Source organism: Lonchura striata, chromosome 15, assembly GCF_050655825.1.
Source record: "Lonchura striata isolate lonStrDom1 chromosome 15, ASM5065582v1, whole genome shotgun sequence".
NCBI lineage: Eukaryota > Metazoa > Chordata > Aves > Passeriformes > Estrildidae > Lonchura > Lonchura striata.
Window position 1 is genome coordinate 11,345,453 of NC_140717.1, and position 23,820 is coordinate 11,369,272.

At 42.5% G+C, this 23,820-nt stretch overlaps 3 protein-coding genes across 3 annotated transcripts in view; 2 read left to right on the plus strand and 1 right to left on the minus strand.

The window, feature by feature from the left end:
* LOC110478147 (uncharacterized) overlaps positions 1-22,516 on the minus strand; it is a 28,663-nt gene extending 6,147 nt beyond the window's left edge. The window contains exons 1-2 of the mRNA XM_085593424.1: positions 22,449-22,516; positions 1-21,746 (exon numbers count right to left, since the gene is read on the minus strand). Coding sequence (XP_085449550.1) covers positions 20,636-21,746; positions 22,449-22,516 — 1,179 coding nt within the window. The 3' untranslated portion in view covers positions 1-20,635. The remainder of the gene's footprint in view (positions 21,747-22,448) is intronic.
* On the plus strand, positions 2,498-19,611 carry SUSD2 (sushi domain containing 2). The gene is made up of 15 exons (XM_077787205.2): positions 2,498-2,632; positions 3,843-4,047; positions 5,376-5,527; positions 6,045-6,212; positions 6,438-6,612; positions 7,956-8,157; positions 9,195-9,280; positions 9,495-9,763; positions 10,737-10,880; positions 11,207-11,362; positions 12,406-12,654; positions 13,725-13,997; positions 14,532-14,714; positions 18,920-19,010; positions 19,320-19,611. The coding sequence occupies exons 1-15, from the start codon at positions 2,566-2,568 to the stop codon at positions 19,330-19,332; spliced, it is 2,433 nt and encodes an 810-aa protein (XP_077643331.2). The 5' UTR covers positions 2,498-2,565; the 3' UTR covers positions 19,333-19,611.
* KREMEN1 (kringle containing transmembrane protein 1) overlaps positions 21,254-23,820 on the plus strand; it is a 27,011-nt gene continuing 24,444 nt past the window's right edge. The window contains exon 1 of the mRNA XM_021544738.4: positions 21,254-21,387. Coding sequence (XP_021400413.1) covers positions 21,309-21,387 — 79 coding nt within the window. The 5' untranslated portion in view covers positions 21,254-21,308. The remainder of the gene's footprint in view (positions 21,388-23,820) is intronic.

Consider the following 23,820-nt stretch of genomic DNA (forward strand, 5'->3'; position numbering starts at 1 on the left):
CCAAATGGCTTTGCTCAGGGTCTGCACAGGTGCCAGCTCACCCAACTGCTGCCACCTTGTCCTGCCCATGCCAAAGGCTCTGTAGGAGAGGGCAGAGCACAAAGCTCTGCACTGATGGTAACATGGAGGGAAGGACACCTGCACCAGCTCCCAGCAGGGTGGACAGCAGCAAATAAGCAGACAGATGGCCTTTGGCAGCATGTTAAAAAGCATTTCCTAATGAGAAGCAGCTCCTGCTGTGGGTGCTGGAGCAGCACTGGGACCTTCCATCCCCCTCTGCACCAAACACTGACACCAGGTCTGCTGCACATCTCAGCAGGGCAGTGACAGATGAGTTGCTGTGACAGAGCCCAAATTCTTCCATCACGTCACTGCTACCTTGTGTGACCCAGGGGGTATGAATAGCAGCTCCACTACATCTCCTGCCAGAATGAAACTATTTGGAGACAGGTTCCAAGGGCAGCCATGAGCTTGCTTCCCTGGCAGGCTCACTGGGCAAAGAACTTTGAGAGGTAGGGCCCATCTATACCCCTGAAGGAGGTGAAGGCCAGTAGGGACATGACTTCATTCCTATAAATGCAAGAGGTGCCAGATGTTTGGAATGTGCTTTGTAGAACAGGATTAGCATGGGTCCTGCAAAGCTCTACTCACCCAAGCATGGATTTTGCTTAGAGGGTTTCTAATCCCACTTGTTTATCCTGGTTGTGCATGATAATGAAGGTGTTCCTGAGCCAAGAGAGATGAAGGAAGGCATTCCTCATGAGCTACTCCCTCTCTACCTGCAGAGGACTCAACAGCCTACACAAGGCATTTTTTTTTTGCGAGGGTTGGGGCTAGGCTTAGGCTTGAGAGAGTCTAAGAGCCCCAGTGCCAGGAGCATTGGCACTGGGAAAGCCATGCCAAGGCCATCCCAGTGGGGGTCCAGCATTGCTGCTCCTCCTTTCTGCTCTGAACCACCACCACTGGTGATGGGCTTAGCCTGAGGACAGTCTCTGGGTTGAGGTGAGACTGCTGTGAGTGTTTGCTTGAGCGATCCAGGGAATGTGGAGCTGGGAATTCCAGGCAATGGTCGAACCAATGCCTTAGGTCTGTTTAGTTTGTGCCTGTGAGAACTGGGATTTGGGCTGGAAAGGTGTTGTTGGGAACAAAGGATGGAGTAAATCTGTGCAGTGAAGGACTGAGGAGCAGGGAAAGGGAATATTTATGAACTATATGAATATTTCACCCAAATAGGGAGGGCAGTGATGTCCATTAGAACTGCTTCAGTTATGGGTCAGAGAGAAAGAAGGGAAACTACTTTTTATTTTCTTGCCATTTTTTCCAGACAGAAATGGGACATCATCTTGCCCCTCCCCAAAGCTCTCCAGGCACATGGTAATAGCCCAGTGCAGGCCCAGTTCTCTGAGAGACAACAACATTTGAGAGGTTTAAGTGTTACTATCAACTCTAATGTCTCTTGATTGCAAAGATTCAGTCCTACAGACCCAGACTGATAAGACAAAAAAGGAATTTCTACATATGGGGTTTATCCAAAGAAACACTTCAGCTTCCCTGCTTTCAGAGCCCAGCTCCAGGCTGCAGTTTCTTGTTCTGTGCATGTGTTTGCAGTTGCTGAGCACCAGCACCCCTCGCAAAGGGCTCATTTCTGCTGTGAGTCACCAGGTGCCACCAGCGAGTCATTTCACTCACTGCTCATGTGCCCGCCGCTCGGATTCCACCCACAGAATTCAACACATCCCAAGATTGCTCCCTGACAAAAGCTGCCAGGACAGAGAGGACCTGGGGACCTTCACCTCCCCAGGCCAGCCTGTCACCTGCACCTGAGACCCTGGGCCTACGTGCTTTCCTTCCTATGGAAAAGAGCTCTCAGTGCTGCCATTATTTCTCTGGATCCTATTGCCGGAATTTTGATTCCACCTCCAAAATTGCATATATCCAAGGACTGCTCCCACACAAGAGACGTGGTGCTGGGGAAGAGATAGAAGTGCCCTGAAATGGAGGGGAACTCTCTGATTTAAGCCCTTAAAATGATGAAGAAGGGTGAGTTTCCTTCAATTTAGCCCCTTAAAATGAGGGAAAAGGAGGGGTCTACCTTCACTTAAATCAGCCCTCATGCTGTCACATACAGTGCTTCCTCAATATCTCATTATCTTCTGAACAAAACTGTACTGTCAGCATGTATTCTTTATCATTCTTCTAAGTGATAACAGGTTGTAGTTCCTCCAGCAAAATTAAAGCATAGAACTTCTGCCAATGACCCCATGGCCTTGAGCTTTGAAGCAGAAATGCTTGTAAAACAATAAACATCTACCCCCCCTTTCAGAAAAACTTGACTGTTAATGTGAAGGAGTTGCAGTGACTATCTCCCCTTCTAGCTTTTCCTGGATTGGAGATGACCTCTGAAATGGAGCATTTCATTCAATTTGTTTTGCTTCAGTAATTTACAACAAACCTTTGAACAGCAAGAATCTTGTTTATTTCTGGACACTCATTTCCATTAAAGGTTTTTCCCAGCCTAGCACGAGGACTACCACAATCAGCTATCCTGAATCATCTGGACAAAATATGAAATTCATTGGTTTAAATGTTTCCTTCTTCATTCTTTCCACTCTCACTGCTTTTTGGAATGCAGGTAAGTGATTTTCAAACATTTTGCTGCTTTTAACTGCAAACTTTTTTGACTTCTCTACTTCAGAATACACATCTTGGTAAGAAATTGTTGATACCATCTTTACAAGCTCAAGCAAAGGCACACAGGCTAGCTTTTACCTGCATGGTTTCATTTTCATTCCCTTCCTCTATAATTTCCAACAGGTCAGTGGATCTCTTCTGTAAGCAAACAGACAATCTGTAGCTTCCCACACTGAACAAGTGTTTTTCCTTCCCTTCTTTGCATTTTCTTGTGCTTGTTCTTTCGCCCACCTTGATCCCTGCCTTTCATTTTGCTTCTGTCCTCCCAAATAATCAATACTCCCTTAGTTACTTTTTCATAATTGTTTCCAGTTTTGCAAGATCCTTGTCCAAATTTAGAATTTCTGATACTTCTTAGATCATCTCAGCATTGCGTGGTATTCTTGATATAGTTCCCAAGCAGTGTTACCCTTGCAAGATTCCACTTCCCAACAGGTCCTCAGTGCTCCCTGCTCTCTCTTCATCTCACTTAACTCCCCCTTAACTGTTTGTGAAATCCAGCTATTCTTGACAGTGTTACTGTAATGTCTGTCTTTTTTTCACTGTTTTATTTGCTGGGTAGTTTCCCATGTGATATCCAGTAATTACTGACAGTCTGTAAGCCACGAGCCTACCCACCCTGTCTGTGTACCCAGGGCTGCTAACATCTTCATGGTTAAGGACAGACTCAAATTAAATGCACAAAACAAAGACATTTCAGTAGCTCGTAATAAACTTGTGTTGGAGCCCATTTCACTGCTGATGTTAAGTTTCCAAGGGCACTTGCCTTCTGTTCTTACTGATTCCCATGTAGGGTTAATGGTGAGGGACCCCTGTTCTGGTATGTTTAAGACTTATTCTCAAAAATAAATCTAATCAGTGACACCCACTGAGGGGCTGCTCTGGAGATTTATCTGTCTATTACATGTAAAAATACCCATGGAATTAATGAAATTATATACTGTCTTGGAGGTAAATAAGTATATTTTGCCATTCAAAAATGGAGCAACCTTAATATGCAGGTGATTACAACCTTTACCAAAATACATTCCTAAACTAACATACCCAGACTATTTTCTTACAGCAGTCCTTTGGATGATGTACTTGTGCTTCAGAGAACATCTAGAAGAGTTTAATAACATTCCTGACTGTTTTTTTCTTCCTTTAACAAGGAGCTCAAGACTCTTGTGCACACCAATGTGGGGAGCTGCTTGGTACCTGTTCTTGCCAAGTGACATGCCAGTCCTTGGGGATATGCTGTCCTGATTATAAAGAATTTTGTCTTCAAATTTCTCCATACTCAGGATCTCTTTTGGGAGGCAAAGACTTTTTGATTAACAACACAGCATTTGATGCCTCTTCTCTGGTAAAATGCAGGTGGGCCATGATTTTATATTCCTCTGCCAAAGGGAGGCACAACTTTATAATCTCACTCTCCAAAAATAGGCAATTAGCACAAAACAAGACCAGTCTATACAGGAGTGAAAACTTTGTAAAGTTGTTAGAATCCTGAAACATACAAAAGTTCTGCTCACTCTCATCCTCAAAGATACCTGTTGGCTGTATTTCTACACAGGATTGTTTCTTTTAGGTGGAGTTATTGTGTGGCACAATCATGACTCTGCTCATTCTTCCCTTAACATATTAAAATAGTGACTTTTTGAAAAGAGTTTCCTTTCAGGGCACTTGATTGTCAGTATTTCTTTAGCATTTCCCTTTGTGGGAAAGAAGTATTTATTTCTTAATCTGAATGAGAAAAAAGCAAGACAGAAATGTAGGTAGTATACCTGATGTTTTTCCTGTAAGAGAATGCTGTGGATCCTAAATGTGTCAGCCTGCATCACACCTAGGTGCACGTGGCACATGCAATACATACAGTACACTGAATTTTGATGACCCAGATGTTGTGCTATTATTTCCACAGGAGGTTCTGAGTGAAATTTTGGATTCCTTCTCATCTGGCTAGCAGTACCTGAAAAGGTTTTCAATTCTTTATTTGGAAAACCTTTGACCAAGGCATTCATTCTGTAAAACACAACTTTGGACTTCAAAGTACCTGCAGAGTTACATAATTCTAGCCAAAGCAAATTCCAGTGTAGACAAGCAAAGGTATTATTTCCTGGCAGGCCCCAGCTCCCTCTGATACTTGGAGTGGAGATGCAGTCCCCATATATCACTCTTGAAGAGTCACAGGTGGGGTTATACCCTAGGACTCTGGGCAAGAGCCCTAACTGGAATCAAATGGTTAAATAACAAGCAGTGCCTTCTGAGTTAACCTTTGCAATAGAAATTCTAGAACAGCAAGAAATCACTTTCGTTGCCCTCATTGGACTTAAGAGGAAAAAAAAAAAACACCAGAAATCTGCAATAACTGTATCATGGTCATTGTTAGCCACCCTGTAATCCTACTAATGCTATAACGTTATCTTCCTCTTCCTGTTGCCCCTTTGTTGCTAATTTATCTTGTCTCCCTCCCCCAGCAATTAAATAGGAAATTGAAGGTTTGTGGATTGCTGTATATTTGTGCAGTTCACAGAATTCACATTGATGTAATGAGCAGATTTTTCCAGTTTGTATTCCCTGCTACAAGCAAAATAGGCCCAGACTTGAAAAGATCCACACATGACCCAAGATTGTATTTGAAGCACATTCAAAATTTTCCTTCTATCTATGGTGACACTGAAAAGTGTTTTCAACATCTACAGGTTCAAGAAGAAAATCATAACCAGTGGCTATATTGACAAGGATGGAAAAGCCCACTGCATCTCCCCATTGCTTTATGAGACTGGTTTCATCCCTTTTGAAGTTTCTACAGATGATGGGTTAACATTTCCCTACTCTGGAACTTGGTTATCAGGTTACTTATATCTACAGCATCCTCTTCTCCCTGTATTCTTCCTCCATGCATGCAAGATTGTATGTCTTTTCTTATTGATCAGTTTTATTCTTCCTTATCAGGCCTCAGAAAAGAAAGTCTCACTGGCCTCATGTTAATTTATCTTTTGAGAGATGAATTTTCACAGCAATTGAGTAGCAGCAGCTGCATTAACTGATAAAAAATCCTGCTTAAAAATGATGACCAAAATCCTGCTTAAAAATGTTCACCAAAACAGTTCCCACTTCATCCCTACTTCTATCCCTTTTTGTCCCCTCTTCAAATAATTGCATTGTGGTTTTGCAATCTAAGGACTGCAAGTATTAGTAAGGGTTGCGTTTTCTCAGCTTCAGCTTATTCTTTTCATGTCATGCATCCTGTGCTGTGTAAAATATACCCAGGGGAAATCCTGCTAAATCTTAAATAGTATAGTAGCACTTTTTCAAGACTATGCAAAGCCAAAATGTCATTAGCCCTCTTTTTCTGCTCTTCAATGCAGTACATCACAGCAAAGTTTCAGGTGAAGAAAAATGCACATTGGTAAATGAGACAAAATGGCAATACTATGGCACCCCCAACACTGGTGGAAACTTAACGCTTACCTGGACACACCAGACACTTGCAGCCACCCAGGTCAACATAGAAGTCTGGGGATACCAGGAAACAGGTAAAGTGACCCTTTTCCTACAAGAATTTATCACACACATAACCTCTGTGCAGAGCTCTGCACAGCTTATGATCACTTTCACTGAGACCTGCAAGTATAAATAACTGATGACAACAATGTCAGCTTTTCCTCTTTATTTACATATGGGTGCAGACATCTAATTTCAATCTTGTGGCAATTGTTCTTTTCCAGCATGCAAAACCCTCTTCTTCCTCTATCTGGCAGGTGACAGTTATTCAGAAAACTGGATGGCTGAATGGAAATACCTTTATACTTTGGCAAGAGAAATCCCCAATACAGGGAAATATTCTTTCATTCCTGTACCTGCCAAAGGAAATTACAGTACATGGGACTATGGAATTTTGAGAATTATACCCAACAACTATTCTGATGGGCAGAGGCAAGTGCATCACAACTAATTATAATAATATCTACCTTATAAGCTGTTGTCTCCTTTTACATTTCAAAACTGAGACTCGGGCGCCATTTCATGTGAAAAGACGGGGAGAAAACTGGAAGGTCAAAAGTGAGAAAAGCTTTTGACATAAAGACAGTTTACTAAGTAAAGAGGAGCATGGAGGAAGGATCATGAAGTCTCCCACTAGCAGACTGATGCACAGTTAGTCACCCAGTAAGGGCTGCTTTGGAAAAACACCCCTGCAGTTGTACTGATGAACACGCTGTTCTAGGGCATGGGATATCCTCTGGTCACTTTGGGTTGGCTGTCACAGCTGTGCTCCCTCCTGACCTTCTCCCTGGGGCCAGCATGAGACACAGAGAAGATTTTGACAGCAGGAGATAAAACACTGGTGTGTTATCAGCACTCTTTTGGTCACAAATCTAAAACGTGGCTGCTATGAAGAAAATTACTCCAGCCAAACTCATGCTCTCACCAGACTAGGATCTGCTGATTCTTTTGTTTAGTCACAACTGTGGAGGAGTCCCTAAATGTGGAATTCAGTCACTGCAGCCACAGGCCTTCCTCTTCTATTTTGTATGCAGGCTTTTGCATTCCTTCAAATTTTATGCCCATTTTCTTTTATTTCATTGCATATTTCCCCATGATTTTTGGTGAACTACCCGTGTAAGTGGTCCATGGATATTCCTTCATAATTCTTCCATATATGCAGATTTGATGTAGATGGTGTAGACTCTGTGAGTATATTAATGCCAACTCTTCAGTGTTACAACATATTGCTAATATGTCATCACCTTTTGAACATTTAGGAGTTGCTACCCAGAAAAGGATAACCTTTTCTAGAGGCGTTTTTATTACACTTCATATATGATATTTTTTTTCATGGGGAAAAGCAGAGTGGCTTTGGAACATTTCAAGGATTCTGAATGGTTTCTGTAGCCATTAGTCCTGATATTACTGGGGTGTAGTTGTTGAGTTTAGTTAAAGAATTCAAATATTCTTCATTCTGGCCTAAATAAAATTACAATGTCGAAAGGCATGAATACAAAACCTTCCTCTAAAAGGATCTAGGTAAGCCAGAATCATGATTACTAAAATAAATTCTGATTATTGCATACTTGCTTCATGCTTTCCTGTCACCTCCTGAATTTGGAAAATTTGATATGCCATAACTTTTTGAAGGAAAAAGAAAGCAGTGGGCTTTGCAGTGAAATAACTTGAAAGTCAAAAGATGTTTTTAATTATAATTAGCAATTGAGCCACAGTGATACTGTCAAAATAGCGCTTGTTCAGCCATGAGATCTATTTTTTGGGTTTTCTTCCAGCAACATTCCATCAATCTGGAGCTCAGACCATGCACTGGCTTGGCACCTTGAGAAAGACTTCAGAAATGACCCAAATGCATGGGCAACTGCAAAATGTATTGAATGGGACAGAAAGGAAGAGTTGCTGCCAAACTTCATGGAAGAAATTATAGACTGCCCTTGCACCTTGGCACAGGCAAGAGCTGACACTGGCAGGTTCCATGTAAGTTATTAATTGATCCCTCTGGCTTATTACAATTCCAGGTGGAAGCTTAAGGAGTGCCAAACTCCACACACACCTCTGTTTGCTCTCTAAATGACATTACATGGAAATTAAGTTACTTTTAGATTTGCCCAAGTAGCATATCAAATGGCAGAAGTAAATACAGCTTATCTAGGTAGTATGAATAAAAGTGCCTATAGAATAGGAGATGGAAATGACATTCAAACAAAGAATCAAAATAGTAGTTCTAATAGCAGACTGAAAACACTCTGTGGAGTTGGGAGCAGCGATGACTTCTTGGAGATCCTACAAGATGACAGTCTGTGTTTGAAGGTGATATCCCATGCTGTGACAAACTATTTCTGCCTAGTTTATCATACTTTGCTGCAAACCCTTCTGCCTTGTACTTCAGAGCTCAAGCCCAGAGCTGTAATCCATTATTTCCTTTATCCTGCTTCCTTCCTCCTTCTCAGCTTCAGTGTTATCAAGGAACTGACTAAAGCTGAGAAATCATTTGTCATTCAGTCTATACTTTCACTTACACTGCTGATCTGAGGACCAGGTGAGAGTGAGTTCCTCTCCTATTTATGATACCAAATGGTGGCATGTGTTTATGCATTAAAAAAAAAACCCAAAAAAAAGTTAGGCAAACATTGTTACTATTCTGGTTATGAAGCTGCAAACATGATGTGTAAAAGAAGATAAATAATAGATCTACTGCTTCTGTCTAGGAACATAAGATAAACACTTACTCTGTTGTGCCTGTGTTTGTTGTACACTTACATTTGAATCCCTATCTGGCTGCATTTGTTCTTCAAGGTCTGTTGTAACAGACTGCAAAATGTCAGATTTGTTACTCCAGACTCTTCAGTATTAAATTCAACATTTTTCCTATCATTCCACACTGTTCAACACAACCTTAACCAGTTCATGTCAACTTTACACACATGTCAGATACAAAGGGTGGGAACAGAATGTAAAAACAGAAAGGACAACGAGGAAAGAACCCATTAAGTGTGAACATTGATCTTTTTCAGACAGATTATGGCTGTGACATTGAAAAGGGGAGCGTGTGTACTTATCATCCTGGTGCTGTGCATTGTGTAAGAGCCATTCAAGCCAGGTAAAGAACATTTTTTAAGCTGCAATTTTTGATTAATTCTTTCACCTCAGAGACAGCAGCATCAAGAAGTCAGGGGTGAAATCTAACTGGACATCAGATAAAGCTTGGCAAACTAAATATTTATCTGTATCCATAAAAATCAGTAAGCAACCCCTAAATAGAAACGGACCCCACAGAGCTAAATGATGATTTTCTTGCTGCTTTTCTCAATCAGTCCCAAGTATGGGGCTGGACAGCAGTGCTGCTATGGCTCCACGGGAACCCAAATCCTCACGCACGACTCCACCGGAGGCAGCACACCTGATCGAGGACACGACTGGGGTTCACCACCTTTCTTGAAGCCTCCCCGGATACCTGGCTTTTCCCATTGGCTTTATGATGTTATCAGCTTCTATTACTGCTGCCTGTGGGCTGATAATTGCGACGTCTATATGAAAAGGCGGCCCTCTAGTGACTGCAGGACGTACCGCCCGCCCCGAGCTGGTAAGGGCTTCCAAATTTCCTTTATGGAGTGTAGATTTTTGATACAGTGTTGGCTTTTAGAATATTTGTATAAGTGCATACATGAGTTGACAATGGTGAGGGTACGATGTCCTGTGGAAAAACTCTATGGAAGGTTTCTATTGCACCACCACTTCGAAAATCTGTCTGTTGTTTTTTAATTGTGCTGCAAGATTTTCTGCTGTTGAGCATCTCACTCACCCCTGGAACCTAAATAGCCAAAGCACAGTAGTCAATGTCCACGACTTTATATGATCAGTGTGGACTTCTTCAGAAAAAAAGGTGGTTAGAGATGGTTAATGACTGGTAGGAAGTCACTAGAAAAGCTGTCATGATGAGAAATATGCACATCAAATAAGAAAGTTTTACAACTTACAATGTGTCTGGTTTCCTCCCACTTGCTTTTAACTCAGTCTTCAAGCCTTGCCAAACCTCTGTTGTTACCACATTTTGCCTTCTATGCTGCTGAGATGATGAGGCGTCCAGTAGGATTTGGCCTCCCATAAAGAAGTGCAAAGAGGCAGCAGTTTGCATCAGAAAAAAAAGAGAAAACTGTAGAGGGCATTGCATTAAGTAGTTAGGGGTCATGAATGAGTGGTCTGGCTGCTTAAAGAAACCCCATCAAAAGTATTGGCAGAAGCAGAGTTTGAATTTGTGAAAATACAACTTTACAACTTGATGGCAAGGTGCATTGAATTAGTTGCTACACAGATTAAAGCATACAAAAGAAGATAAATTAGAAGCAACTTGGAGCAATTTACATGGAAGTGGGAAATACAAAAGGGGATAAAGGATATGGATGCAAAGATAAGGCAATCACCCTGTATTCATGTCCAAATCTCCCCATCTATAGCATGTGACACAGACTTCTAGCCTCTTTTCTTTCTCATGAACTTGAGAAGTAACAGGTTGTGATTTTTGCTTGTTCTAATTCTCTTTTTGCTTTTAAAAATAGCATCTGCTTTTGGGGATCCCCATTTCCTTACATTTGATGGTCTGAACTTCACCTTCAATGGCCTAGGAGAATACACATTGGTGGAGTCTGATCTCACATCCCTGAGAGTGCAAGGGAGGACACAGCAGGCACACTTTTCCAATGGTAAGTCAGTAAGGGAGGAAGCAGAGCTTCTGAACTTCTGAGATTTGCAGAATTGAGATTTGATATTTGCTTGATTTGCACTTTGCAACAATCCTCCTGTTGTCTCTAGTCTTCTTTTTTTAAATTGCTAGTTTTATTGGGTGTGATAATGGAAGTGTAAGATTTTCTATTGTGTTTTAAGAGCTCAAAAAAAAAAAAATCTTATTTCTCTCCATGCCCATTCTCATCAATAAGGAACCATAAGGCCAGTTCTAGAAATCAGTAAATAGGCAGAGCTGCCAGCTGATGCATTTTGATAGCATTGTTGGTTTTTTCTTCTTTGGAAGGAACTGGGGCTCAGGGGACAGGCTTGTCTGCAGTGGCCATGCAGGAGAACAACTCTGATGTGATTGAAGTGCGCTACTCGGAGGATTTGCATCTGGAGGTCCTCTTGAACCAGAGGGTTCTCAGCTTCTCTGAACAAACTTGGATGGACTTGAAAGGTTAGTTACACATATCAGCCCTTGTAAGCAATTCCATTCTGATGGAGCCCATGGACAGTTAAAAGTGTCTCTAGGTGCATGCATTTCAACTCTTTTCAGCATCCTTTGGTGAAGTGTTTTAACAGGTGGCTTCAATGTCTATGGTATTTATGTTCTTTTTCACTTGTTTATAGAACAATGGGTTTCCTCCTCATGAAGTGGACAGTGAATGGAATTAAAAACTGTCCTCTACATTCTGCTTTGAGCTTACTGCATCTAATGCAATGAAGCCTACCAAATAAAATGAAATATAGTGAAATATAACTAAAATATATACAAAACTACAACTGAATTTTACATTTACCTATTGAGAGCTCTCTCAATAGGTCAGATATTGTTCCTCTATTCTTCTGCCAAAAAGACTATCAAAAGTTGACTTTTTGCCCAACAGGGCTGTGATAGTTTAATTAGTCGTAATGATAATTTGACAAATACTTATCATACATCACTTCAGTTTTAACAGTAATCCCCCTATTCAGCAGAGGCAAATTTCTGTGGCTAGCAATTATTACTCCTCACATGGCTGAAGAGCAGATGGAGGGCTACACTGACAAGGAGCTGCAGAAGAAGAGATGCAGGGAGGAAAAAAAATGGAAGGGACATTGAGGGGGCCTGGAGAAGAAGACATATTAGGGAGGGGTTTACAAGACAAGGGAGGAGGAGAGAAAAACTGTGACTCCTGGAGTGGTGCTTCCAGCTCACAGCCACTCTACTATGTGAACATCTCATATATTTAAGCTTCTGGGCTGGGACATTGGCAGGAGGCATCTTATATCAACTGTGGACCTTTCTTTGCTTCCACTCCCTAGTAGCCATCTAATCAAATTGTAGTGTGAAGGTGTGGCTTCTCTTTAAATGATTCTCAGAGTCCAGCTCAGAGTGGAAAGGAGGAAAAGCTGTATGAAAAATGGTTAAAACTGATGATTTTGACTGATGCTAAAACACAACAATTTTTTTCACTATGGATAATTAGCTATTTTGTCCTCTTCCTCTCATTATTGCAGGTCTCTTTCTCTATTCTACACCTGATCAGAACATCACAGTGATGTTCTCTTCTGGGTCTGGAGTGGAAATAAGGGGAAGTGGAGGATTTCTGACCCTGACAATTCTGCTCCCAGAGAAGTTTATGAATCACACATGGGGTCTCTTTGGGGTAATGAATGGCAATCCAGAGGATGACTACACCTTTAAGAATAAAACCACCATGTCAGTTCATGCAAGTCCCCAGCAGGTGTTTGAGTTTGGAGCTAGCTGTAAGTAATTTCTCTGGTCTATTATTACATTTTCTTTACAAATTCAACACAACTCATGATTTAAGGACTCGGGAATGAAATCTGTGCCAAGCAACCAGTACTGGGGGAAGAGAAGGGAGTAAGAGAAATATGTCCTCCTCTATCCACTTGGGGAGTGAAAACAGAACCATGATGGAGTGTTCAGCACTTTGTTCCATCAGGAGTCAGACCTCGTATTTCACAGCTTACACTTTCAGAATACCATCTACTATGGTCAGCTGAACACAGCTTCAGCAGACTGCAGTGTTACAGAGGTACAGCAAAAGCCAGGGCCAGCTATCTTTTCCCAGAATTTTGGCAATGTTTTCATCATGGGCCATGCTGACAATTTAAGAAATCATTTATTAACTCACAATTTAGTAATTGTCTCTTTAAAGAAGAGGGTGTGGGGGGATGTGTGTAAAAGAATGGATTTTATCATTTAATGAGTGATTAAGATGTTCTATCTAACCTGCAGCATTAGATTGGTCAGCATTCCTTCTGACATCAGGTTAGAAGATGGGCTAGAAACATAATGTAAAATTCCCTCTGGCTACCAGTTGATCTCTGTAGTGAGCACCGTGTAACCATACTCCAGGGTTCAGATCATACCGAAAAGTCTCACTGCTTCAGCCTCAGGAAGTTTCTGATATAGCAGAACGAAAAAAGGGCAGGACCATGATGGATTTAGAGGCACAGTCTCAGGATCTGTGCTGCTTGCAATGGTTGGTTTAGGTAGCTCTGTCTGTTGTCACCATTTGCTAGGAGGCACATAAAACCATCTTTATGTAAAATCATAGCTAAACAAGTATTTGAATATAATTTTAAGAAAAGGGTCAAACAGCAAGTTAAATGAACACCAACCCTGGTGCTAAGTTAAGATGTTGCATATGAAAAGGAAAATAATCTCAAGCTAGAAGGATGCTGTAGGGCTTCCTATATCTCTTCCAGCTCTAGCTACATTTCTGTAGATAAACACAGATTAGTAGCAGAAGGTGGTCTTTGTTGGCAATGTTACATGTGAATCTCTCTTTCTGTCTCTGTCTCCCAAGGGGCTATTAAAAATGGAACCTCTCTCTTTACTTATGACACGGAGTTCTTACTGGACAGTTTCTTTTATGGGGACAAGCACAATGCTTCTTTTCTGCCCGTGTTCTCCCCTCATGAAGACCCTGCTGATCCCCTGCTAGAAGAGATGGTCTCACGCTGTGGCTCTGACCCATTCTGCAGATTCGACGTCCTGACAACAAGAAGCCTCCAAGTGGGAAGTTCCACAAGACTTTCCCATCAGAATCACAAGCTGCTGGTAGAACATCTAGAGCCAGGTGATACAACATTCCATGAAACATCATTACAGAATAACAGGATATTCTGAGTTGGAAGGGACCCATTGGGATCATCAAGTCCAAATCATAAGTGAATGGCCCATAGGGAACATCACTACATTTATTTCTACAGGGCATCTAAAGGGTTAACACTGTTTGAGGAGGCTTTACTTAACTGTAAGTTCATGCACTTATAAATAATCTGATTATGGGGAATCATCTTCATACCAGGAAATCTCTGTCCTAATAGAATACTTAGGCAAACTTAAAATAAATTTCTTTCCATTTCTTTCACTATAACACCACAGTGTAGAAAGTTTATTTTATGTGCATGAAGCTGTCATCCTTAATTTTAAAATAATTTATTCCTCTATTTTAAAAAAATTTTAAATGTAGCAGGAAGTACTGTCTTTCAGATAGCCTAAAAATCTTTAATTTTCCATGAGTTGCCACTAAAATGCTGTTTGAATCATTGTAATGGAGATTTTTCTGGTCTAGATTCTAAATATTCTAACCAGATATCTCTTTTATTAGTGATTTCTTGTGGCTGGCTGGATCACCCAACCAATGGAAGTAAGAATGCTACTAACTACCTGCTGGGCTCAACCATCAGTTTCACCTGCAATGAGGGCTTTGAACTCACAGGGTCACAGGAAAGAACTTGCCAAGTGTCAGGAGTCTGGTCAGGAGACACACCCCAGTGCAGCCCAGTAACAGGTCTGTTGCCTTTTAGATATCACATATTGTCACTAAAAAATCATTATCAAGAACAAGGCAATCTCAGTATACCGTGATGGCCCTTGGCAAAAGAAACTTTTCTTCTTTGGTAAAACATTGGACATGAGATGTCTGAATTTCTAGAAACACTATTATTCAAATCTAAATAACAGGTGACTTATGGTGTTTTTGTGCATTTTGGTGGAGGTTTTAAAGTTTTTGTTTTATCAATGGGTACAGGTACCTGCAGGGTGGGTGAAAAAAGGATGGAGCCAGGATTTATTCAGTGGTGCCCAGGGACAAGACCAGAGGTCACAGGCATGCTCTGAAACACAGCAGTCTCCCTCTGAACACCAGAAACCCCTTTTTTACAGTGATTATGATTGAGCACTGGCACAGCTTGCCCAGAGAAGTTCCAGAGTCTCTCCCTCCCTGAAGATATTCAAAAGTTGTCAGGTCATGGTCCTGGGCAACTCATTCTGGGTGGTCCTGCTTGAACAGAGGAGTTGGACAAAATTACCTCCAGAGGTCCCATCCCACCACAACTGTTCTGTGATTCTGTGATTTGAGAGCAGAAATAGTCCCCACTTGTTGAACCCTTCCACTCTTTTTTTCGAAAAGATTATGTTATCTCAAAACATAATTCTACTATTTTATAGCAGTAAAAGTTTTGTGAATGATTTAGTATAAATAACATAGATTTATTACCCCTCTTGTGTTACTACTAACAGATTATCAGTTAGCCTGGGATTGTTGGATTTAGTAGCAATTTAGTAGCATAAGCTGTCTCTATGATTTACAGAAAATGGCCCAAAAAGTTCTTTTTATTCATTCACCACATACACTCCAAATGTCCTCAAGATGGCAATATTTCAAAGCACCAGGATGGTGCAAGGCCAGATGGCATGTTGAAGCACTTTCAATGCTGAGTTAATAGCTCCCAAAAGCACTCATCAAATAATTCATACTAACAGATTCTCTATTCTAAGACCCTTCCAAAGAAATGTGGAAAGGGCACTTCACATCAGCAACAAATTCCTGCCATGCTGGCACATTTCATCAGCCTCTGCTGCCTGTACCAATTGCTTGTACATTTCCAATGCAGTTCTGAACTTAGTAATATTTTAAGATGAACTGCAGTGAGTTTGGGCAGCAGAAAAATTCCCAAAGGCCAGATCTTAAACAGGCAATGGCAAAACTTTCTGCCAAGCTGCAAGCTAAGAATATTTTTCCACTGCTGCCATCAACCACATACATACTGGATAAGAGCCAGTCAGTCTCAATAAGCAAAACAGATGCTGACATTTACACTAGCAAAAGGGGGACAGAAAGGCAGCCCTGTGAGATCAGAGGAAAGGAGCTGGAAGATATGCAGTGATTGATTGCATTCAGAATGATGGAGACATGACACAGCTCTGTGGAGGAGCAAACAAAACCCACAATGTTTTCCAATGCTTTCCTGAAAGGTGACAAGGAAAAACAAGGTGTGAAAGAATTTGATTGATCTTATTGCAACTAAGATCTTCCTTACTATTTGATATTTGGTGTTCTAGTTAATGTGCAATGTGAACCAAAACTGATGGTTTTTATTAGCTGCAAGGAAGTTGGAGTATGGCAATGCCATCCACAGCAGCAGGATACTGACAATACCAACAACACCAATACTGCAACACAGTATAAAATACAAATTTCTCCATTATTTTTTTCTTACTGCTGTGCCCTACTAGTGGCATTTATATCTAGCCTTGTTTCTTCTTCTTCCCAAAGGTGTTCTGCTAGATGTCAGTGTTTGTCTGAGAAGGCTATTTTATTGACAGGCCCAGGTTTCTACTGAGAAGAGAGGCAATACAGTTCAAAGTTCCTTTCACTTATATCTAAACTTCTCATATTTTTATACCATGCACAGCTAGTACTTGCTTTCCACTAAATACATTTCTGCCTCTGATCCAAGACATAGTTGAAATCCAGAGCCAGTTTGTCTTGTCTTCTCTATTTGGCTATTTTCTCTATTCTCCATCCCCCAAGCCTTCTCTTCTACAGAAAAGGTCCTTGTGTTGTCAAAATCTGTTGTTTCTGAGGTCAGTTTTCTTTATTGTTTTTCTCTTTACCAGCAGCATGCTGCTGTTTTACCAACACACATTTTATCAAGTCCTGTGACAAAGACCTTCTTGACACCAGGAAAATGCTGACAAAATTAATGGACAGCCTTTCCTAATTTCTGGGTGCCTGGATGGGTGACCACTGACCTAGCCACTGTGATCAACAGTCACTTTTTTACTTTGAAAGTGAACTATTAAACACACACTTTGTCAAATAATTTCTTTCATGCTGCTCAGGAGCACAGGGCCCAGCCCTCTGTTATTCTAAGCTTACAGGTGTATTTCTTTACAGTGCTGTGTTCATGATGCTGCAGTTTTGTGGCACATCAGATTCAAGCTCTGTCTTGCAAATCATCAAGGTTGCTATATGCCTTTTCAAAAGAGATTTTTTTTAAATAAAGGCATGGGAACCAGGAAAATTGGATAGGAAAAGAGGTGGAAACAAGAAAACGTAATGCCAGTTATTTTAGAAAATCCATTTAGGTATTTTGAAACCTCAAATCTAAATTATGCTGTTGGGTCTGCATATTGTTGTTTTTGAGTTTTGCTTCCTTGGACTAAAGTTTCCATGGAAATCCTCTGCTAATAATTATTTTGCTATGCTTCTAATTACAATCCCACTGCAAGTATTGCCAGTACCACAGCAAGCTCTCTTCACGGAATATCACAAAGAGGAAGAACAAAGAAGCCATCCAACAAAAGCAGGAAGGAGGTTCTAGTAAAATCAGATGTAATATCCAGCTAAAAATCATAATATAGTGGCAACATATGTACATACAGTCTTTTGGAGACAGACAATACGGTGATATTAAGGGCAATCTAGTTTTGTTTGTCTTTTGGGTTACTTTCTCCTTTTCCCCCCCTCCTCTATTCACTTTTAGATTTCCTTTTCCAGTCTCAGGCTCTGTGTAAATGCTGTTCATTTTGAAAAGCTGTCAGAAATCTCATTAGTCTTCTGTGTTTTTTTTCTAAAGACAAAGATTTCACAACAGAGGCAAATCACTACCGGACTAACCACTTTAGCCAGTGGTGGGTTCTCATCACTCAGCAGAGACTGGGTGCCTCCCTATGAAGGATGTGTAAGCCAAACATTGGGTTTTGAGCCTTGCTCAGAAGTTACTGGATGATGGACCAATGCTTGTGAAACAGTTTATGTATCCCATTTCTTTCTTTAAACTTCACTATAAATCAAATCAGCAGCTGGATAATCTGTTCTAGGATCACAGAAGTGTCTGTTGTGTCACTCTGCCATCACTGAGTGCTAGGCTGTGGTTTGGGCAGGTGTGACAAAGTGATGGAAGGAAGGGCTGACAAAAATGCAGCCCCGATGTATTAAGGCTCAGATACAAAATGCAGGAGTCATTGTTTCTCCCAGGCAGTTCACTCCACATGCTGCATCTCCTAACTTTTACAAATATTCTTATGTGTCATGCTAATCTGCCACTGCTTAGTAGAATAAGAAAACAAAATGATAATTTTTACTCAAAATTTGTTTCATAGCTGGTTTCTTTCTCTCTTTCAGGTGTCCTTGTAAGGCAGTCACAGAATCAAGTTCACACTATTCCTGTTTCAGTGTGTTCAAACTCTCTAATGCAGTTTACTGTACCCACACCAGAGCAGTCACTTCTCTTTTATGTAAATTATTAAGCAGCAAAGGCAGTTTCAAAATTTAATGCCAAAATAGGGGTACTATTTAAAGTAATCAAACCATATGGAATAAGGATTGAAAACCATTTCAGTTGGGATTGACAGTTCCACATCAATATTGCACATTCAAAATGTTGACTATATGTTAACCACTAGCCACCCTTTGTGTTATAAAGCTTTTGCAGCCACCTGCCCTAACAGTCAAATGTAGGAATTCTGTGAGTTCCTAATCTTTCAGAGAATCTGAAAAGGTAAAAGGTTGGAAGGGACCTGTGACATCATTTAGTCCAATCCCCCTGCCAAGGGAGGCAGCTCCACAGATAAAGAGAACAGAAAAATTAACACTATATGTACAATTTCAAAAAATGGTCATGTGACTGCATTCAAACAGATATGAAGAAATGGATATCAAAGTCTTCATGTTTTTTTGGTTTTTTTTGTGGTTGGTCTGTTTTTCAGTTATCAAACAAGTAATTGTTATTGGCAGTATATTTGGAATAGTCGGCCTTGCAGTCCTGGGACGTCTGGGTTATTTATGCAGAAAGGAGAGGTAAGCCTTAACTGAACTGAAAACACAAATGAACCTCCTAAAAAAATAGCAACTGCTATGACTTTTTAAATAATAATTTAATAATGACCACTGGCAACAAACTTCCAGTGTGCTACAGGTTAAAAAAAAGTGCAAATGATGTATAAACACTTATCAATTGCATGTGCAACTGATTGGTGGAGAAAGAGGGCAGCATAGTAAATGAAAATGGTTTTGCCTAGGAATAGTGGTGGATTGAAATGGAGATATGGTTGATTTTCTGTACTTTGTTAGCAACTGTTACAAATTTTTAAGCCTTCTCTGTTCCAGTGTCCACAGGTAATAGAATGCCAGATAAAATGGAATCGAAATTGAGTGAACAGAAACAAAATGGGGTTACAGCCCTTGGAAAGAAGATTGTATGTGTGAGGAAGAACTAAATACTTCTGAACTTGTCACCAAAAAACAACAACAAAAAAAGCCAGCACCAAGCTAACAGAACACTACTATTGTTTTTCAGTATTCTATCAGCTTAAAAATGCTACATTCACTAGGAATTCAGCTCAAAGAAATAAGAAAGTGGCATAGTATGCTGTGATATTAAAATCTATGTGTAAAGCCATGCTACTATATGAAGACCATTTTTTGCTTTCTATATGTGTCACAAAGTCTAAAAGAAATGTAAGCACATTTTCCCCCTCAAAATCAACCTTACAGCTTTATATGGTAGGAGGTTTCTGTATGCTAAAAGTGAGATTCATCCACACTGTGAATTGATACAATAGTTAAGGCCTACAAACTGTATTTTGATTGTTCCCCCTTAGAATAGCAAATTGTTCTCTCCCTGTATGGGTTGCTATTTGATTACACAGCAGTGTTGTAAAGGGAGTACAAGGATGTACCTTGTACAAAGGATGTTTGCCCTATTTCTTTTCCTGACAAAGCAACTTTTAAAATGTTTTTTTTTAACTCTTAGTGTGGGGGTATTTTTCATGTTGGTTGCTTCTTTGTATCATTACTAAAATGTCTCACAGGCCAGGTAAGAACTTTGTAGAAGTTTAGACGATTGCCTGACATTACCACCTTGACACTTTGGTATCTTCAGGTAGATGAAAGAAAACAAAGAAACAAACAAAAAACCCAAGCGAAACAAACCACAAACCCTATCTTCCGGCACGTGCATTTTCAGAACGCGAGGATGCTCCTTTCGGCTGGGGACCTGTTTGTGTCCTTCGCTCTGGGCGTGTGTTGCGCTCTGGGCGTGGGTGTCCCCTCACGTCCCCGTGTCCGTGCCCGCCCGCCAGTGTCCCGGCTCCCTGGGCGTGGTGGGCTCCTGTGGCTGGCCGTGTTCCTGTTTGTGTGGCTGTCTGTGCGGTGTGCTCCTGTTTGTGTGGCTGTCTGTGCGCTGTGCTCCTGTTTGTGTGGCTGTCTGTCTGTGCGGCTGTCCCTGTTCCTCTCCCTGCCACCCGCGGCCGGGACAGCGGCTCCCACCCGGCCTCAGCTCCGCCCGCCTCGGGACGCGGCCTGCGGAGGACACGGCGGCTTCAGCAGCCGCGCTGCTTTCTGCCAGCGCTGCCCCGGCACGGCTCCGCCGCCCGGTCACTTCTGCGGGCCGGGTGGTGCCTCGTCACTTTTAGAACGACGCCTCAAATCGCAGCGTGAGGCGCTGGCGCCTCGCCGCCCGCGGGGCCGCTCGTGCCCGCGTCCCTCAGAAAGTTTGCAGCGTTGCCTCCCTGTGCCCCGTCCCTCCGTGCCTTCGCGGCTTCAGGGGAGCAGAGCCGGGCTGCACCTGCGCTCGCCCGTCGGCTCCGACACCCGCGGAGAGCCCAGCGGGCGGAGGGGCAGCGCCGGCCGCGCCAGGCCACGGGGATGCCGGGTTCTTGCCCGACCTCTTCCGCGGGACACTGGCTACGAGGGGAGTGACGAGAGTAAGGCTTGGGTGGGATGGAGGAGTCTGTGTGTTTGTGTGTGTGTGCGTGTGGCGAGGCATCCCGGCCAGCGAGGAGGGCTCCGCGGGGCCAAAGCGCTGCCCCGGGGCTGAACGCCACCAGCCCGAACCTGTCGGTGTCAGAAGTGGAAGCGGCAGCCCCGCGGTCCCGCGCCGGCAGCAGGTTGGGATGTCGGTCTCTATCCTTTCCTGTCACATGGCTGGTAATAGGATCCCTCATCTGCCACTCGGCACCTCGCCGGGGCGCACTTACAGGACACATGCTGTAGGGCCTCCGCTTCCCGCACTTTGCGCTCTTCCCGGCCGCCTGCCACCCCCGGAGAGCCGGGGCTGCCGCCTGCGAGCGCGGCGCGGCCCGGCGGCCGCTGCCTATGGAGCGTCCCGCCCTCGCCGCCGTCCTGGCCTTCTCCGGGCTGGCGCTGAGCTGCTGCCGCGAGCCCGTCCTGTCCGGTGAGTGCCGCTCCGGGGAGCCGGGAGGGGGGCGCGATCGGCGAGCTCCTGCAGGGCTGAGCGCCGGGGGAGCGGGGCCGCCTCTCCCCGAGCTCCGCAGACCCTCAGCCCGCCGCGGAAGGGCTCCGCCGGCCGGCAGCGCCTCTTCGAGGTCGCGACGACGTCCCTTCCTGCTCGCCAGAGCCGTGCCGGGCTCGAAGCTGCTCGTGCAGGCTCGCAGCGGGTGATTTTCCGTGCTGTTCGTGGGCGTTTGAGGCTCTTCCCAGCTCAGCTCCTGGCTGAAACTGGGAGCTCGGAATTCCCTATGGAAGCATGGTGTAAGAGAAAGAAGAGCAGCACGTCTCTCTGTTAAAGTGGTTCTTTATAGCTAGGGTCTGCGGAATGGAGGCAGTTAAAGGGAGAGGGGCGTGCGATTGTTCGTGTCACCGGGGGAAAACCTGGGGCAGCAGAGCCAGAGCTTGAAGGGCGAGCATCCCGCCTGCCCGCAGTGTGCTGCCCCAGCTCCCGGCCAAGCCTGGGCTCCTCTCACCATTTAGGCTCTCGTTCAGCCCAGGAGTCGGGGAAGCCTTAAAGCTTCACTTCCTAAGGTGATTTTTCACTTAAAATTTCTAGGCACTCTTTTGTCCTCGTTTAAGTTGTTACTAATGATTTCAAGTACTATGGTTCTCTGGTAAACATTGGCCATGCTTTGCAAGATCAGAAGTGGCAGTTCCAGATGGTCACAGCGTCAAAGGCATCAGATGTGTGGTCCTTCTGGATACATTTTGTGTATTCTGAATTGCTGTTTCTTCTTACAAAGTAGAATTTGCTCTACTTCTTCTTGAACACATACTTGCTCATCAAGTTTTTGTAGATGTGCGTAATTAGATCCGGAAAATACTTGCATAGCCATTTTCAGGGAATAAACAACTTTTTACAAGAAAACGTTCTGGTAAGTTTTACTTCTTCTCAGAAGTAAAACATGAGAGTATTTTCAGATAAGAGTTTAGAGAGCTGCCTAGACAGGGACCATGTCTAAGAGTCCATTCCCAGTACCATTAGGACATGCCTGGTGCACACACTGGATACGCCTTTCTTTGCTTAGGTTGAAGAATGTTTGCTTGTAAGGTTTCTGAACAGAACACTCCATGTCTCTCACAGAGGGCTGTGTGACAGCAAGTGGAGGATATGGCTCAGCATGAATGTTTGGCTGGTAAAGAGGACAGAAATGCCTGAGCACAAGCAGCTGGGGCAGGGGGAGGAGGGAAGAGTCTATAATGCCTCCAAATGAAGGTGTAGCAAAGGAGAATGGATCTAGAAAGCACTGCCACCCATGTGTCTTCTGCTAAAGAACCTGGAAACAGTTCAAATACAGCAACTTGTAATTTGTATGGCATGTACAGGATCTGCAGAGTTCCTAATCTGCACAAGGTACACATCAGGGTCTTTGTCTTGACCCTTAATCCCACAGAACTGAAATAGGATCAGCTGTGTCAGGTTGCACTTGAAACTAGCAGAATTCTGAAATGACAAACATTACTATTGCTTTTGGAAGGCAGTTTGTAGTATGGTATGTTTTTAATGCCTATTCCTTGTTTTGGTTTTTTAATGCATGTTCTTACAAGCTTATTGTAAAGTGCAGTCAAAATAAAGACTCTGTCATCATCATTTGCTAAGATAGGAGAAAAACTTCTGGAATTACTATATGAAAAATTACTCCAGTTGTCAGAAATGGAAGTGAATTAACAACCAATTTTGCACATAGTACTATGGTACTTTGCACATAATGTTTCTGCTTTGCCATGCAATGTTTAACAGTTTCTATTAATTCAAGCACTGACATTTCTGCATTCAAACCTTGGCATTTGTGCATTCAAACATCAGCCATACATGATTTCTCAAGTGGATCAGAAATAAGAAGTGTGTGGATAGATTACCTACCATTAAAGGACTGTTTGAATTCGGTGAGTTTTGTGTTACAAGGCCAAAGAAATGGAAATCCCTTCAGCAAATGTTAGTCTTGGTGAACAAATGTTATTTTATATACTCAGTGCAATAAGTTATAATTTCTAGTTTCTGTATTTATACCATTCATTTAATTTCCCCATCAGAAATGTATGTGATTATCAATCTCTTTTTCCTTTCTGTTTTCTTTCCATTTAGCAATACTTAGTCACCATGTCCTTGTTTTTTTCCCAGCTGAGTCTTTCCTTTGAGCTGTTATTCCAGCCTTCTCTTACAAACCTGGTATCTCTTGTCATCTTATTCTGTCTATGCCTTGGTGATTCAGAGAAGCAGTTCTACTTGAGATGCCATAAGCAAGCCCCATGAAAATACTTTAAAAAGCAATTTTTTTTTCTTTTTAACTAGGCAGATAGGGGATGAAATAGTCAGACATTTCAGTATACCATGCTTGTACATGCATAGACCATAACTCAAAATCCAGAGTTATGT

Coding starts and splice junctions, on each gene's coding strand:
- SUSD2 (XM_077787205.2), top strand. CDS start 2,566: ATGAAATTCATTGGTTTAAATGTTTCCTTCTTCATTCTTTCCACTCTC. Junction 6,613..7,955: donor AACTATTCTGATGGGCAGAG/GCAAGTGCATCA, acceptor GTTTTCTTCCAG/CAACATTCCATCAATCTGGA. Junction 13,998..14,531: donor GGTAGAACATCTAGAGCCAG/GTGATACAACAT, acceptor CTCTTTTATTAG/TGATTTCTTGTGGCTGGCTG.